Genomic DNA, 15,994 nt, shown 5'->3' on the forward strand with positions numbered 1-15,994 from the left:
CCTCAGCCTAGGACACTGTTCCTTCCACTTCTGCCTCCTCACTTTCTTTGTCACACCTTCCCACCCTCAGCAGCTCCTCTCCTAATGTACACGTTCCCTCTTCCTCTCTAGGTTATTTCCACTCTTCCTTTCCTTGCCCTCTTTCAGCCTGTTCACCATAGCTTTCTTAGTCTTCATCCTAGTGTCTGAGCTCATCCTCTCTCCTTTTTGCATTCCTGTTGTCTGTGATTCCAAGCCCCGTTCCTCTTTCACTGCTTCACTAGACTCCCTTAAAGCCTGTTCCTCACACGTGTGTCCAGTTCTGCAAACTCTAGCTGTGGTCCCACACCTGCCTTTGGCAGGAGGCTTGGAAGGAAGTGGGTACTTATGGGCCACAAAGCCCTTGGAAATTAGAGCCACTGGACCTCCCTTCCTGATAGCTGGACCACAGTTCTGGGGACAGTTGAGCCACCTTGGGGATAGAGATGCTCTCTGTCCCTCCTGATCCCAGAAATGCCAAAAGCATAGTTTCAGCATTGTTCTCCAGATGTATTTTTAGGCTGGACGGTGAATGAAACAGGTTCAATATTGCCTTTGCCAATAGAACAATATAGGGTGGACCCCTTGTGCCCAGAATGAGTTACTGCATGCCCAGGGATTTGGGGTAACTCTTTCAAAATTTTATCTGCAGTTTAAGCAATGAGGAGAAAGTAAATGTCTAGGTATGGGTATTTGACAGTATTCTTGTTAAGTGATTCTCCTGAGCACAGAGTTTAGAAGGGGGTCCATGAAAAAGCAAGCAAATCCCTTGCAAATCACCCTTTCTCTACCCAGGGTTTCCTTTGTTTCGGGGGCTGTCCTGTGCAATGTAGGATATTGAGAAGCATTCCTGGCCTCTAATCACTAGATGCCAATAACACACCCTTCCCCACTCCAGTTGTGATGGTCACAGTTGTTTTCAGATATTGTCAGGTGTCGCCAGGAGAGGCAAAATCGCCCTCTGTTGAGAACCCTGGCTCTAGCCCAACCTCCCATTCCCTGAAAACCTCTGGAATGCAAGTCATTGTAAACGCCAACAACTGGCCATAACAGGAAATTGAACCAGGGGTATACCATCACCACCTTGATGTCTTCTGAATTGGTGTCATAAATCAATCAGCTTTCTCTCCCCTTTTCTTGCCTCCCTCTTTTCTGCTGCCATTACAGGCTGGCCACACTCCTTGGACACTGCAAAAGGCAGTTATGGAATTTGATCAGGGGAATGACTGCACAACTATGATTGATTGAGAAGTAAGACGTTCTGTAACGTTTGTCTCAATGACTGAGGAGAGACACCTGCTCTCAGTCGTGACTTGTGGCACTGCAGTATCATATGGAACATATTTAAGTTTATAGAAAACACAAAGGGTTGTCATGTTTTTCTTTGCTCAGGTTGAGATTAAGATGAACACATAACAATGTATAAGTTTCAGATGTCCAACATAAAAACCATGGTTAGATGTCACAATGTGACAATGTGGCAATGCATTACCCATATGTGTGTTGTCAGGCCTGGGGCCTCTTCCATCCATCCTTGTCAAGGAAAGTGCTAACCCTCTCCTTTCATCAAACACTGTCAGGCTTTTCTTTTTCATTACTTTGACCATTCTTCACACCAGGTTCACACCTAATATTTGTGCAACCCAGGGTAACAATATGAGCTGAAGCCCAATACCATATTTAAAAGTTACTTATCTAACTAATAAACTTAAATATGTTTTATCTTTCTACTTTGGCAATATGCCTTGATCACAATCTGGAAGGCCAGGTTCAAATTTAGGCTTCTTGGTTCTGTACCAGAACATGGTAGTGTGCGGACAGCTGGCTCTTGGCCTGCAGCCAAGCCTTCCTTCTCTTTCTATGCTTGGCCTTGCCCCATGCTGTGGAGGCCCTCTGGGTCTGCCTGTGGGCACCCCAGGCTGAATGTCCCAGGTACATACCTCATGGTGGAGAGTAAATGCAGACTTCAGGTGGGCCTGCCCACCAGGGTTTCCTTGCCCTGACAGAAGGGGCACAATTGAAGACGCCAGAGTTGGGCCATCTAAAGTGTGGGACAATGTATAGATGGTTCTTTCTAAAAGTCTCCATGTTCTGTTCCTTACCCACCCTTCCCTGAAGTCACTTTTTCAACTGAGACTGGATATCGAAAAGTAGAGTATTTATAGTGACCTCAGTGAAAAATGAGTCTTGTCATCTATCATCTATCTATCTACCATCTATCTATTTACTTATTTAGGTAAAAAACATGTAACATAAAATTTACCATCTTATCCATTTTTAAGTGTACTATTCAGTAGTGTTAAGTATATTTACATTGTTGTGAAACAGATCTTCAAAACTTTTTCATCTTGAAAATCTGAAACTCCATACCTATTAAACAACAACTCTTTCCCTTCCCCAGACCCTGGTATCAACCATTCTTTTTTCTATGAAGTTGACTACTTTAGATACCCATGTAAGTGGAAAAATACAGTATTTATCTTTTTGTGAATGGCTTTTTCACTTAGCATAATGTCTTCAAGTTTCATCCCCCTTGTAGTCTCTGGCTGGATTTCCTTTGTTGTGAAGGCTGAATAATATTCCATTGTATGTATACCATTCACATTCACTGTTCATCCATTCATCTTTCAATAGATATTTGGGTTGCTTCCACCTTTTAGCTATTGTGAATGGTGCTGCTCTGAATATGGTTGTGCAAATCTCTGTGAGACGTTGCTTTTAATTCTTTTGGATGTATACCCAGAAATTGGATTACTGCATCATGTGGTAATTGTATTTTTAATTTTTTGAAAAAACTCCATACTGTTGCACCATTTTACAGTCCCACCAACAGTACACAAGGGGGTTCTCCACATCCTTGTCCACACTTGTTATTTTCTGTTTTTGATAGTAGCCATCCTAATGGGTGTGAGGTTGCATTTCTCCAGTGATGAGTGATGTTGAACATCTTTTCATATCCCTGTTGGGTTGGCCATTTGTACATCCTATTTGGAAAAATGTCTGTTAAAGTTGCTGATTTTTAAATTAGGTTATTTAATATTCTATATCAAAGAAGAATATCCACATGATAGAAAAAGGCTATTCAGATACTCTTCCCTTTTCCAACTACCTATCTGTAGTTGAATTTTCTTTACATATTTCAGCCAAAATAACATATTGCCACAGAATAAATGCAAAAGTAGATACGAGAATCCAGCTGCCTTCTATTAAGTCAGATAATGAAGAGATTTGCAAACATGTAAAACAATGCCATTTTTCTCTTATGTTTTAGGAAAATATTTTTCAGTAAAAAACAAAATGTTTATGTTAATATTTAATAGACTTATTGTTAGCTTTAAGTCAATAAATATTTTTAAGGGAATTAAGTTTTAATTTCTAATACAGAAAATTATAGATATAACCAATATAAACAAAAGCTCTTTGCAGGTCCTCAATAATTTTTAAGAGTAATAAAGGATTTGAGAGACCAACAAGTTTGATAAATACTGTGCTTGAAATGTTGAAGAACTGAAGGCAGTTCTTCAAGTAAGCCAAGATTGGTTCAGAAGAAGAAAAAATTTTAGATAAAATGGAAAACAGTATTAATCACTAACAACTTTAATAACGGCCTTTCTAGATGGTGATGGAAAGTGGGGATTGGCTGGTTGGTGGTGACCTTCAGGTGCTGGAGAGAATACGGTGGAATGATGGGTTGGACCAATACCGCCTGACACCTCTGGAGCTCAAACAGAAATGTAAACAAATGAATGCTGGTATGTAGCCTGGCTCTACGGCATTTGTTAATACTCCTAACCCTCCTCTGCTTACAGAATTAAGGATTATCAGGAAACAGCATGTTTATAGTTTTGAAAAGCTGAAAATTTTTATCATCTTCTATTGATATGTCTGTTGATATGGAAACACCTTATAAAGTTGAACTACTGCAATATTATGCAGTAGTTAAAAATATGCACTGACCCAGAAGGATACCCAAAATATATCTATTAAGTAAAAAAAGCAAACTGGGGCTTCCCTGGTGGTGCAGTGGTTGAGAGTCCGCCTGCCGATGCAGGGGACACGGGTTCGTGCCCCGGTCCGGGAAGATCCCACATGCCGCGGAGTGGGTAGGCCCGTGAGCCATGGCCGCTGAGCCTGCGCGTCCGGAGCCTGTGCTCCGCAACGGGAGAGGCCACAACAGTGAGAGGCCCGTGTACCGCAAAAAAAAAAAAAAAAAAAGCAAACTGCAGAACGGTATGTATGGAATAATTCTGGAAAACAAAATAAAATGTAATAATTGCTTTAAAAACTCAAACCTACTTCTGTGTGTAGCAGAAATCTCTGGCAGCATGTGCACCAAACTGCAGATGGCAGCAGCTACCTCTAGGGGTAAAGCGGGACCAAGGGGAAGGGAAGATTTTCACTTTACATATTTTGAAAAAGAGAGAGAAAAAGTAATGATAGGATGATGGATGATTTTTAAATTCTATTTTGGGCTTTTCTGTATTTTCTAAGTTTTCTCTGATGGATATATATTATTTCATAACAAGAAAAATTAAGGCTCTCAGGAGTTCATCACTAATTGGAGTAGTTTTGAAGACTTCCCTAAAGTGAAGGAGAAATATTTTTATATCTTTAAATTGTTAAACTTTTGCACAGACCCCAGAAAACTTTCCTTATCAATATTCACTTCCCAGGGAAATGAGGCTGGAGCAGGGTGCAAGAGGACTGATTAATACTGGCCCCTGCCTGAGCCTTGGTTTGTAGGAAAGGTCCTGGCAACAAATGTTCATTTCTGAGTCAGGCTCTCCCTTTAGGGCTTCCTACCTTTGTGTCCTATTCCTGTCTAAGCAGTCTGGCACTGGTTGGTACCTTTCGAGTAACACCCCTAAAGGTCCAGGTGGATTCTCCAGCCAGTCCTTAAAAGCAAGTGGATGTAACAAGTTCACTGAACAATAGACACAGCTGCACCTTTTCGTTTCTGTTCTTGCAGACAGTGCATGTCTTTGACCGTGCTGTTTCTGCTTTCCTTTCCCAGACGCAGTGTTCGCATTCCAGTTGCGCAATCCTGTCCACAACGGCCATGCTCTGCTGATGCAGGACACCCGCCGCCGGCTCCTGGAGAGAGGCTACAAGCACCCGGTCCTCCTGCTGCACCCCCTGGGGGGCTGGACCAAGGATGATGATGTGCCCCTGGACTGGCGGATGAAGCAGCACACAGCTGTGCTCGAGGAGGAGGTTCTAGATCCCAAATCCACCATCGTGGCCATCTTCCCATCTCCCATGTTGTATGCTGGCCCCACAGAGGTAAGCAGCTCCCTGGGCTGGGCTATGGGACTCAGCATCTAATTTTACTTAGACGAGCCAGTGAGTTTCTGGGATTCTTCTTCATGAGCAGATTCTAAAATCTTCTGGTCTCTTTACTTTATCAAACTTAATTATGTTTCCATATAGTATTTGTGAAAATGCTAGAAACACCAAATCAAACCTGTCATACACTGCCTTTGAGACTGTGGAAGTTCGTATGTGAACGAGGTGTTTAACACAGCTTACCTGGGTTACAGGGCAAGATGTATCTAGCCCAGTATTTCAGCTGTTCCAGTTACTCTTAAGTGATTCACCATGCTCGGTGAGCTATATTAGAAGGGAGAAGATGTCTTTAAAACCTTAATGTCTCCCTTTCATCATAACACACTGAGCCTATCAAACAGAGACTTTCTTTGTCCCACTGCACCCCCAGTGTAGTGGATTTCAACAAGTTTACAGGAACTATGATGAATTGAAAAGGTCTCAACCCTTTGGAATGCTCCAAACTGAGTTTAATGAATTCTCTTCAACCAGATCAAAGTTCCAGGCCCCTGGCTCTCTTCCCCATCCTTTATATTTCTATCTGAGCTCTAAAGAGGGCAACTTATTTTGAAATCCCAATGCTGTGTCGAAATGTAATCAATGTCTGCGTATGAAGGTTAATTTGCTCATTACTGACAGTCAGATGGTAAGAGATATTGGAGTTTGTAATTTCCCTTAAACTGTGATTTATTTTGAATAGGGAGGAACTGGAAAGTAAAATCCACATAGTTCTGTGGAACAGTTAAGACCTGAGTGTCACTGGTCTGTTAGTCTGGAGAGATTAGGAAATATAAATTCATGGTCTAAGAGGGAGGATTCTTATCTTTAAAGCTCCTATATCCTACCCAATATAACCAAAAAGATGACAAGAGCAGGAGTCTTCGACACCTCACTGACTTCCTTGCAATTATTAGTTGACCCACATCGCTGAATTACTTTTAAAGCAGAATAAAGGGGTGTCTCCATAAACAGGGACCCCACAGGATTGGCCAGTGATGACCAGCATGTCCTTTATGTGATGTTTCCTAGGTCCAATGGCACTGCAGGTCCCGGATGGTTGCAGGGGCCAATTTCTACATTGTGGGCCGGGACCCTGCAGGAATGCCCCACCCTGAGACCAAAAAAGACCTGTATGAACCTACTCATGGGGCCAAGGTCTTGACCATGGCCCCTGGCCTCACCTCTGTGGAAATCATTCCATTCCGAGTGGCTGCCTACAACAAAGCCAAAAAAGCCATGGACTTCTATGATCCAGCAAGGTAGGTTTTCAGAGGAAAATTCTTATTTTTTATTTTTTAATTTTTTTGCGTTACGTGGGCCTCTCACTGTTGTGGCCTCTCCCGTTGCGGAGCACAGGCTCCGGACGTGTAGGCTCAGCGGCCATGGCTCATGGGCCCAGCCGCTCCGCGGCATGTGGGATCTTCCCAGACCGGGGCACGAACCCATGTGCCCTGCATCAGCAGGCGGACTCTCAACCACTGCGCCACCAGGGAAGCCCCAGAGGAAAATTCTTTAAATCAACATCTGTACAGCTGGAATGATGAGGCAAAATTTTGGAAAGCTCCCCAGTACATCTCCACATGCTCCTAATTGGAATGAGAGTCCCTTGAAAGCTAAGACCTGGTCTTGCACATTTCGTGCCCCCTAAAGTTGTAGCACAGCCCCTTGCATATAGTAGATGGTCCATAAATATTTCTTTTTTAACATACATTCCTTGAGCATGCACTGAGTGCCTGGCACATTATGTGAAAGGAAGTAAACACAGAAAAAGATTTCAATGAGCATTTATAGAGCACACACCACGCTCAGAGCTCACACAAGTAGGCAGAGCTAATAGAAGACGCCTCCCATGAACTGAGTAGATACACAGTATTGAATGGGTAGCTGCCATGATTTCCCTTTCTTCTGCCAGTTCCTTTACTGAAGATTTAGTGAATTGCTTATTTTAGAAGATGCAGCATTTTACAGAAAGAAAAAATGTGGTCTCAGAACCCATCCTACTCCTGGGATCTTCAAGGTAGATGTTATTTACCTATGCTGAGTTCTTTGTTGCTACCCTCTGACAGGCACAATGAGTTTGACTTCATCTCAGGAACTCGTATGAGGAAGCTGGCCCGGGAAGGAGAGAATCCCCCAGATGGCTTCATGGCCCCCAAAGCATGGAAAGTCCTGACAGATTATTACAGGTCCCTGGAGAAGAACAACTAAATGCCCTTCAGCACCAGAGTTTCTTTCTGAAGTGCTGTGATTTCTTTTTCTATTTTTGTGATTAGATGCTTTGTATCCAACTGCTTCTCAATGATGGACTTTAATGTTTTATAATGAGGTAAAAATGTTCGCTATAATTTAAAGTCAACACATAAACACACACACGTGTGTGTGTGTATATATATATAAAGTAAAACTGAAGACCAAACCTTAGCAGGTAAAAGCAATATTGTTATTTCAGAATGAAATTAGTTGTATTTTCTACCGCATCTGAGCAGTAGGTCCCAGATTTTGTAAAGCTTTGACCATGTGTCTAGTTTACTTGCCAAAAAGTAAAGCATGTCTCCCAGCTTAAGTCTTGCCAACCTGCATTCTCCCATGTCATATACCAGTAGTAAAGGAAATGAGATGGGCAGCCCCTTCTATACAGCTGACAAAAAAGAAAAAAACAAGAAAATCTCACCCCAAATGAGGAGTGGCTCATGTCAAGATTCTTGCTAGTATTTCCCTCGTGCCCATATCCAGCCTACTGCCCAGTATCTTAGTTGCTGAACTATGACCTGACTGGAGAAACCAAATGTGTGAAAATGTGAAGTTAATCTCAGAGATCTATGCAACCTAGTTCTGCCACGGAAGTTATATTATCTAATAAGAAAAGAAGTCTTAATAGTTTTCTGTGAATAATGTAACTCCAGTTAAACGGTGTCTTTTAATTAAATAGCATACAGGGCTTTGATGAAAAGATTTGCACCCAGGCCTCAAACAATCTGGCAATGTTGTGGACATTTAATTTTTCTCCTCTTTGCTGTGGTCATTGTGTCTATGGAGAGGCTGCGCCTATTACCTGCAGCGGCATCAGCTGTGACCAAAAACAATTCAGACCATCAGACTAGCGAGCTGCTGGAACCGGACAAAAACGCAGGAAGCTCCAAACTTTTCATCTTACAGGTGATCAAACTAAGACGATGCACAAGCACAGGCTTCATGAACTAATGAGCACTGTAACAAAAGTGCCAAATTGGCATTTTGGAAGTACTGGTGGCACTGAACGAGCACCCAGGCCACTTGACTCCCAGGCTGCTGCTTTGTCTACCCTGTACAACACAGGAGCTGGACCTGGTTTCCCTCAACTGCTTAACAAAACTCCTTGAACAGAGGGCACTTCTTGGATGCTGTAAGGTCCGGAGTTTTCTAAACCCAGCTGATTTTACTGCAGTTGAAAAAAATACTTTCCCAAAGACTCATGCTGTTCTGAAACATTCAAACCTCTGATGGCTTTACCTTCTGGGAGGCACTCTTGCACCTTCTGCATAATTCCTTGTTACTAAGGAATATATGAAGAAATAGTACCTTTTGTACATAGGTCTCTCTGGAAGAGACTTAAGACTGGAAAGAGAAAACTGTGGTTTTTTTCATACTCAGTTTTGTTTTTTTAAATGCTAAACCAAGCTAATGAAAGTTCTTTTGAGAATAAATCACAGTGGCCACAGCAAAGTATGACTGACTATCTTTAATAGCACAGTGCCTATATTCATTTAATCAGAGGTCCTCACTACTGCCTTTTTAAAAAACAGCATATTTATTGAAAACATGAGACAAGATGTAGGTGCCTTAACCAATGTATTTTGTGATTTTTTAAATATATTTAAAACTGCTCTTCTGCTTGAGTACCACTTAGTGCAAATGATTATTTCTATGTACAACTGATGCTTGTCCTTATTTTAATAAATTTCTCAAAACGAAGGCTGAGTCTTTTCTGCATCTCGTATCAAGTGTGCATTGACATCTGTTGGTTGAAGCCCTTGTGACTTTGTATAACTGGAGAGAAACAGCAGCTCTCTTTCAGACCATAATCAAGAGGCTGTTTACCCTTGTTCCTGTCATCTTTTAACTGTGCTCTCCATGTGAATGACATGTGGTTTCAGCCAAGCACTACAGTTCCTCAGGGACCTCACCCCAGGATTTCAGTGCACTGGGATCTGACAAACTTTAAAAATTTTTCCTAACTTATTGTTCCCTTTTCTTCAAAGTGCCTCCATAGAGGTTCACCAGCAGGGTTAGAAGTAGTTGTGCTTCTTCCACACCTCCACTCACCTCAGCAGCTGCTACTGGTGTATGCAGAAAGGATACCTGTTTCCACCCACACTTTCAGTGGCCTTCAGACAGGCCTGCAGCTTTGGGGCTTTTTCCCTCCTTCAGTCCCTGCCTCTCTTCTGTCCTGAAGGCTTCATGCAAGGTTTTGTTCCTGTCCTCACTCCAAACAAAACTGGTGTGACAGCCAGCTCAAAGGTGCCACTTGTTACCGCTTCCTCTTTCTCCCCAGATCCTTACTTGCTGGCACCTGGACAAAGTAGAGCAGGGAATGTGTAAGTAGATAAAGATATAAGTGGTGCTGAGGGAGTGCAGGGCAGTGTGAAGGGCTTATGTAAATCATTCATTCAGATAACGGTGGACTTACAAATCTATCAGCATTTATATCAGGCCACAAGATTCCTTTCCAATCCATCTTCCCTGCAAGAAGAAACAAATCTTAGTGATTTGAGAACAGCAAGTTCATCTTTGTTTTTTCCTCATCTTCCTCCTATTAACCTGACTTTTAGGTCTAGCATGGATCTTGAATATACTTTCCTGATGGGTAAGTAATCAGGAAATTAGATGAGCACCAGAGCAATCAACAATGTGTAAAGGTTTGAGAGAACACAGTGCAGCTTTTGCCTTTGAGATTTTGAATGATACAGGTTTCTATTATTTATGTCTGTCCCACTACCAATAATGGACAAATTATCAAGAATTAACCATACAGATATTTAAAGAATAACCACTAATTTTTTTCTTCTCCCTAGCATTCATTTAATTCTTTGGTCAATATTAGCTATTATTGGGCCACTCATCATACATATTCACCAAATGATTAAAGTGATATATACAAGCAATTCACTAATACTCCAAGGGTGCCTATTGTTTTTGCTTATATGGTAATTTTATTGAAATTATTACTAAAAATAAATGGATCAATGATGAGCTTGGACATTTTAGTCTGATAAAAACCTAGACAAAATATAATACTTTTTTACGGGGCTAGGAAAGAGTGATGACGCAAAGAACTCTTGACAAACTGAGAAACAAGCCTTTCGTAGGTAAGTCTTGTAGTTCTTCAATGGCTTATCTTTAGTAACGGAAGTAACCTCCCCTACCCGCCAAGCCATTAGCTTTTCCATAGATTTCCTCATTTGGATTAACTGCAGGAAAGACCAGTCTCAATCAGTAAGAAATCTAAATTATAGAATGTTTTAAAAAGTAATACAGTTTTATTACCTTCAAATACATAAACGACAAACAGAGGGGCACAGCTTTTTAAATGTCATAACATGTAATTGTTGGCAGCAATAATACATACTTTATTTTGGTAAAGTTCTTAAATAGGGTTGGCTTGTTTCAGAAACTCAAACCTGCTCTGCACCTATTTTACTAAAATGTTTGTGAAAGCTCTTACATACTGTAATGTATTAAACACACTTATGGGTAAAGAAAAATCTTGATTATATTTATTGCATAAGCCTGTTTTCCATAAATAGTTCAAAGGTAAACTTCAGCTCAGCACAGGTTTAAAAAATAATGGCCTACTTCCATGTAAATAACTCCAATATTGATCTGGTCTTTTAAACTAGTTAAAAGACTGGCGTCTATAAATGTACCCACCAAGAAGAACCTCCGTTTATGGAAGAAATTAATTCCATCAACCACTAAGGAGGTTGTACCCCAATCCTATCTTCAAATTATAAAAAAAAATTTTATAAAGTAGCAGATCTTTGGACATTCAAAGTAAACCAATGAAAAAGCTTACAGCTTCAAAAGAGCCCAAGAAACACATTTAATAATCAAAAACACCACGTACCTGGAAGTGTCTATGACTTTACCTAATGGCATGTTTCATAACTTATGCCTATTAAAACAAGTCCAGGGACTTCCCTGGGGGCACAGTGATTAAGAATCCGCCTGCCAATGCAGGGGACATGGGTTCAATCCCTGGTCTGGGAAGATCCCACATGCCACGGAGCAACTAAGCCTGTGTGCCACAACTACTGAGCCTGCGCTCTAGAGCCCATGTGATGCAACTATTAAGCCCACGTGCCGCAACTACTACTGAATCCCATGCTCTGCAACTACTGAGCCCCTGTGCTGCAACCACTGAAGCCCGCGTGCCTAGAGCCTGTACTCCACAACAAGAGAAGCCTCCACATTGAGAAGGCTGCGCACCGCAACGAAGAGTAGCCTCCACTCGCCGCAACTAGAGAAAGCCTGTGCGCAGCAACGAAGACCCAATGCAGCAAAAAAAAAAAAAGGCTCCATTCTTGAAGACTCCAATTTAAAGAAAACAAAAACAAGTCCATTTACCAAGGCTGACACCCATCACTAGCTAAGAAAGTCACCCAGTTTAGAAGTCCTGATGATCAGGTCAGTATTGCTAAGGCCCCAAAATGTCTATCAACACGGCCACTGTTGCATCAGTGTGCTGTTTAGTGAAAACTGGGATGGGAACTTAAAGCACGTCTATTTCAGCATTTCCATTATTGCACAGATAAGGAAATGGAAGCCCAAAAATGTGAGATGACGACTCTAAGGACGTGATGACCTGCAGACATATTCACTTGCTAGTTTCCAAGGCATTTTCATGTTTCTTAAAACAATAACAGAAGGTACATATTATGATTTCTATTTACAGATAAAGGAACAGATGCCCACGAAAGTAAAGAGATTGTGCCCAAGGCTACACTGTGCATGCGCTCTCTAGCGCACTCTCTAACATAGAGTTCCACAACTGGGACTGAAACTTATAAAGCTGAAAATGAACTTTACGTGACTTATAATAAATCCCTGCACAATTTCTTCTGCTAGAACGTAGAAGGATGCAAAAGACTTTCACTTCCATATAGTAACAAGAAAAGGCCAGACAAAATAAAAATAATATTTTTCCAGGAGACAAGCAAAGAACAGTAGATGCAAGGACTTTTTCATTAATTGACTTCCAGGCAGAAATAAGCCCTTCCGAAATGAGCAGAGAGCCTTGGTACTTTTTTTTATACCAGGGTAGACTCCTGAGAATGGATACAGTGTGTGGAATAGCAGGCCTCCCTTGGATGGAGAGACTTTGCAGGCATGTGGAGCATTCAGCCAACACTCAGACAATAGTGACTGAAATCTGGAAACACATTTAAAAACAAACTGCTAGGCTAGACAAGTCCTCTTCCCTGGATTTTTCAGAGAAAATGGCAGAAGAGGGGCTCAAAGTCTTGTGCATTCTCATGGTGACTGGATGCCAGAACCCTGTCAGAACTGAATATAGAGAAGAACCACAAACATCTGAACCTGCACCCAAACCCCTCCCAGCTCAAATACTGCCAAGATCAAAAGGCAACTGCCTGAGAGGGTAGGGGTTGGGCTAAGCCTGGTCTACTCAATCTTGTTAAAGCTACAGCCCAGACTCAGCCTAACTCTTCTCTAAGAGAAATGGCAATGATCAGCCCTTCACGCTAACTGCCTATCAGAGGAATGGGCTTGTACTTCCTGGAAATAAAACAAAAACCCATGTTATACTTCAGTCTCCACTGTTCTGTTTTACACCTACTATCTGTAACAACATAAATTACAAGTTAAAAAGTGATCACCTGGCTGCAGAGCTGGGCATGCCACGTAGCAATCCATCATCAAGTGGTAAAGCTTATGCGATTGGACCAAACATTCCCTAAAGGCCTGTCCACACAAACTGTAATGTATATTGCTCATATGTCCAGCATGCCCACCGGAGTCATAATACTGCCCTTGGCAGTACTAGCCTCGTGTGACCAGCTGGTCATTTACCACTTTCTTGTCTAGCCAAATTCTCCACAATACTCAATTTTCTTTGGATGAAACCCCACTCTCCTTTTGCAGTTGACCAGTAAATCCAGATACGCTTGGCCCTTGAACAACGGAGGGGTTAGGGGTGCCGACTCTCCTCATAGTCAAAAATCCCCGAATAACTTATAGTCGGCCCTCCGTATCCACAGTTCCCTGTATCCGTGGTTCTGAACCTGCAGATTCAACCAACCACAGACTGTGTAGTACCGTGGTATTTACTACTGAAAAAAGTCTGAGGGTAAGTGGACCAATGCAGTTCAAACCTGTGTCATTCAAGGGTCAAGTGTACTTTTGCTCTCAAACCATTTAAGCCAAAGGAGTTCCTGAAGGGTCATTCTCTCAAAGCTCCAGAACCGCCAGGAGGTGATTTTTGACCCGGCTTTGCACACTTCCAGGATTTTGAATCTTGAATGGGGCAATTTAAAGATAAACATCTGGAGTTCATTTAATCCAGTAGAGGAATGAAAGCAAGATTCTTAAGCAATTCCTGTTAAAAAAACTTCTGGAGCTTTCAGAGTTCCTAACCTGAGTCCAGTTCTTCAGCTTCCCTCTGATCTTAAGAGCTCCTCATATCCTTCAAATAAATCCTTTATTGCTTAGGTCAGCTAGAGTTGATTGCCTGCGATGGAACCCTAACTGGTACTCTTCACAAGGCTATGACTGTGGCCCGGGAGACAATGCTCATCTCCCTCAGACATGCTGCAAAGGACTTTATTTACTGGATGATATATTATCATTCCCTGTTTGAGTATCTTGGTCATTCTTAGAATTTCTGGAAGCTATGTATCTTCAAGACAGTGAGGCATACGCCACTGTGTTCTATTCTCAGCTCCAAATCTTGCATGTCGGTAATTATTTCAATGTTTGGCTCTAGTTTTAAAACTGAGCTGTCATGATTCACAAACCTGTGTCCTTGATGCATTCCACAGCAGCACTAACATTCACGGAAACTGTATCTCAAAGCAAACAAGCTTTTATCTAAAATTGTTCTCAAGCAGATTTATAACAGTAAATATTAGACAATCACAAAAATATACTCCCAGTTCAGTGTTTTGGTAATGAGACCCTTATGCGGTGTTAGTATTAACAGTATAAAATTCACACCAGTGTTAACGAAGGAGGTTTTATTTTTACTCACATGCTAAATGGTTTTTTTTAGGTTTGATCTCATTTGCTTTTGGCATCTGTGCTATGCAGGCATACCTTGGAGATATTGTGGGTTTGGTTCCAGACCACTGCAATAAAGCAAATCTCTCAGTAGAGCAAGTCACACCAATTTTTTGGTTTCCCAGTACATATAGAAGTTATGTTTACACTGTAGTATAGTCTATTGAGTATATAACAGCATTATGTCTAAAAAAACAATGTACATACCTTAAAAAATACTTTGTTGCTAAAAATGGTAACCATCATCTGACAATGCAGGGTTGCCACAAACCTTCAATTTGTTTTAAAAAAAAAAAGCACAATAAAACAATGTGTATACCCTTACATCTTTTCCTCAATACAATTTCATGAACATGATGACCTGGACAGTTTGCGGTATGCGGACCTCTCACTGTTGAGGCCTCTCCCGTTGCAGAGCACAGGCTCCGGACGCGCAGGCTCAGCGGCCATGGCTCACGGGCCTAGCCGCTCCACGGCATGTGGGATCTTCCCGGACCAGGGCATGAACCCGTGTCCCCTGCATCAGCAGGTAGACTCTCAACCACTGTGCCACCAGGGAAGCCCTAGAGCTGTAACTTTTGACAACAGGGATGGACTGAGAGATTGTCATATTAAGTGAAGTCAGACAGAGAAAGACAAATATATCACTTTTTTGTAGAATCTAAAAAACAAATGATACAAATGAACTTATTTACGAAACAGAAACACGCACAGACAGAGAAAACAAACTTACAGTTACCAAAGGGGAAAGGGTGGGGGGAGGGATAAATCAGGAGTTTGAGATTAACATATACACACTATATATAAAATAGATAAACAAGAACCTACTGTAATGGAATATTACTCAGCCATAAAAAGAAACGAAATTGAGTTATTTGTAGTGAGGTGGATGGACCTAGAGTCTGTCATACAGAGTGAAATAAGTCAGAAAGAGAAAAACAAATACCGTATGCTAACACATATATATGGAATCTAAAAAAAAAATTAAAAAAAGGTTATGAAGAACCTAGGGGCAGGACAGGAATAAAGACACAGATGTAGAGAATGGACTTGAGGACACAGGGAGGGGGAAGGGTAAGCTGGAACAAAGTGAGAGAGTGCATGGACATATATACACTACCAAATGTAAAATAGATAGCTAGTGGGAAGCAGCCACATAGCACAGGGAGATCAGCTCGGTGCTTTGTGACCACCTAGAGGGGTGGGATAGGGAGGGTGGGAGGGAGACGCAAGAGGGAGGAGATATGGGGATATATGTATATGTATAGCTGATTTATTTTGTTATAAAGCAGAAACTAACACACCACTGTAAAGCAATTACACTCCAATAAAGATGTTAAAAAAAAAAAGAACCTACTGTATAGCACAGGGAACTATA

General features: G+C 41.5%; 1 protein-coding gene and 1 non-coding gene across 3 annotated transcripts in view; one reads left to right on the forward strand and one right to left on the reverse strand.

Moving 5' to 3' along the window:
- The window catches only part of PAPSS2 (3'-phosphoadenosine 5'-phosphosulfate synthase 2), a 79,697-nt gene extending 70,403 nt beyond the window's left edge, over nucleotides 1-9,294 (forward strand). For both annotated transcript variants that reach the window (XM_049696579.1, XM_049696580.1), the window contains 4 exons: nucleotides 3,635-3,770; nucleotides 5,033-5,301; nucleotides 6,373-6,602; nucleotides 7,410-9,294. In XM_049696579.1, coding sequence (XP_049552536.1) covers nucleotides 3,635-3,770; nucleotides 5,033-5,301; nucleotides 6,373-6,602; nucleotides 7,410-7,551 — 777 coding nt within the window. In that variant the 3' untranslated portion in view covers nucleotides 7,552-9,294. The remainder of the gene's footprint in view (nucleotides 1-3,634; nucleotides 3,771-5,032; nucleotides 5,302-6,372; nucleotides 6,603-7,409) is intronic.
- LOC117196447 (U6atac minor spliceosomal RNA) lies at nucleotides 1,462-1,592 on the reverse strand. The gene has a single exon (XR_004476626.1). It is a non-coding gene; the product is annotated as a U6atac minor spliceosomal RNA (small nuclear RNA).
- Nucleotides 9,295-15,994: the final 6,700 nt, after the last annotated feature.

The sequence above is a fragment of the Orcinus orca genome, chromosome 14 (assembly GCF_937001465.1).
Source record: "Orcinus orca chromosome 14, mOrcOrc1.1, whole genome shotgun sequence".
Taxonomy (NCBI): Eukaryota; Metazoa; Chordata; class Mammalia; order Artiodactyla; family Delphinidae; genus Orcinus; species Orcinus orca.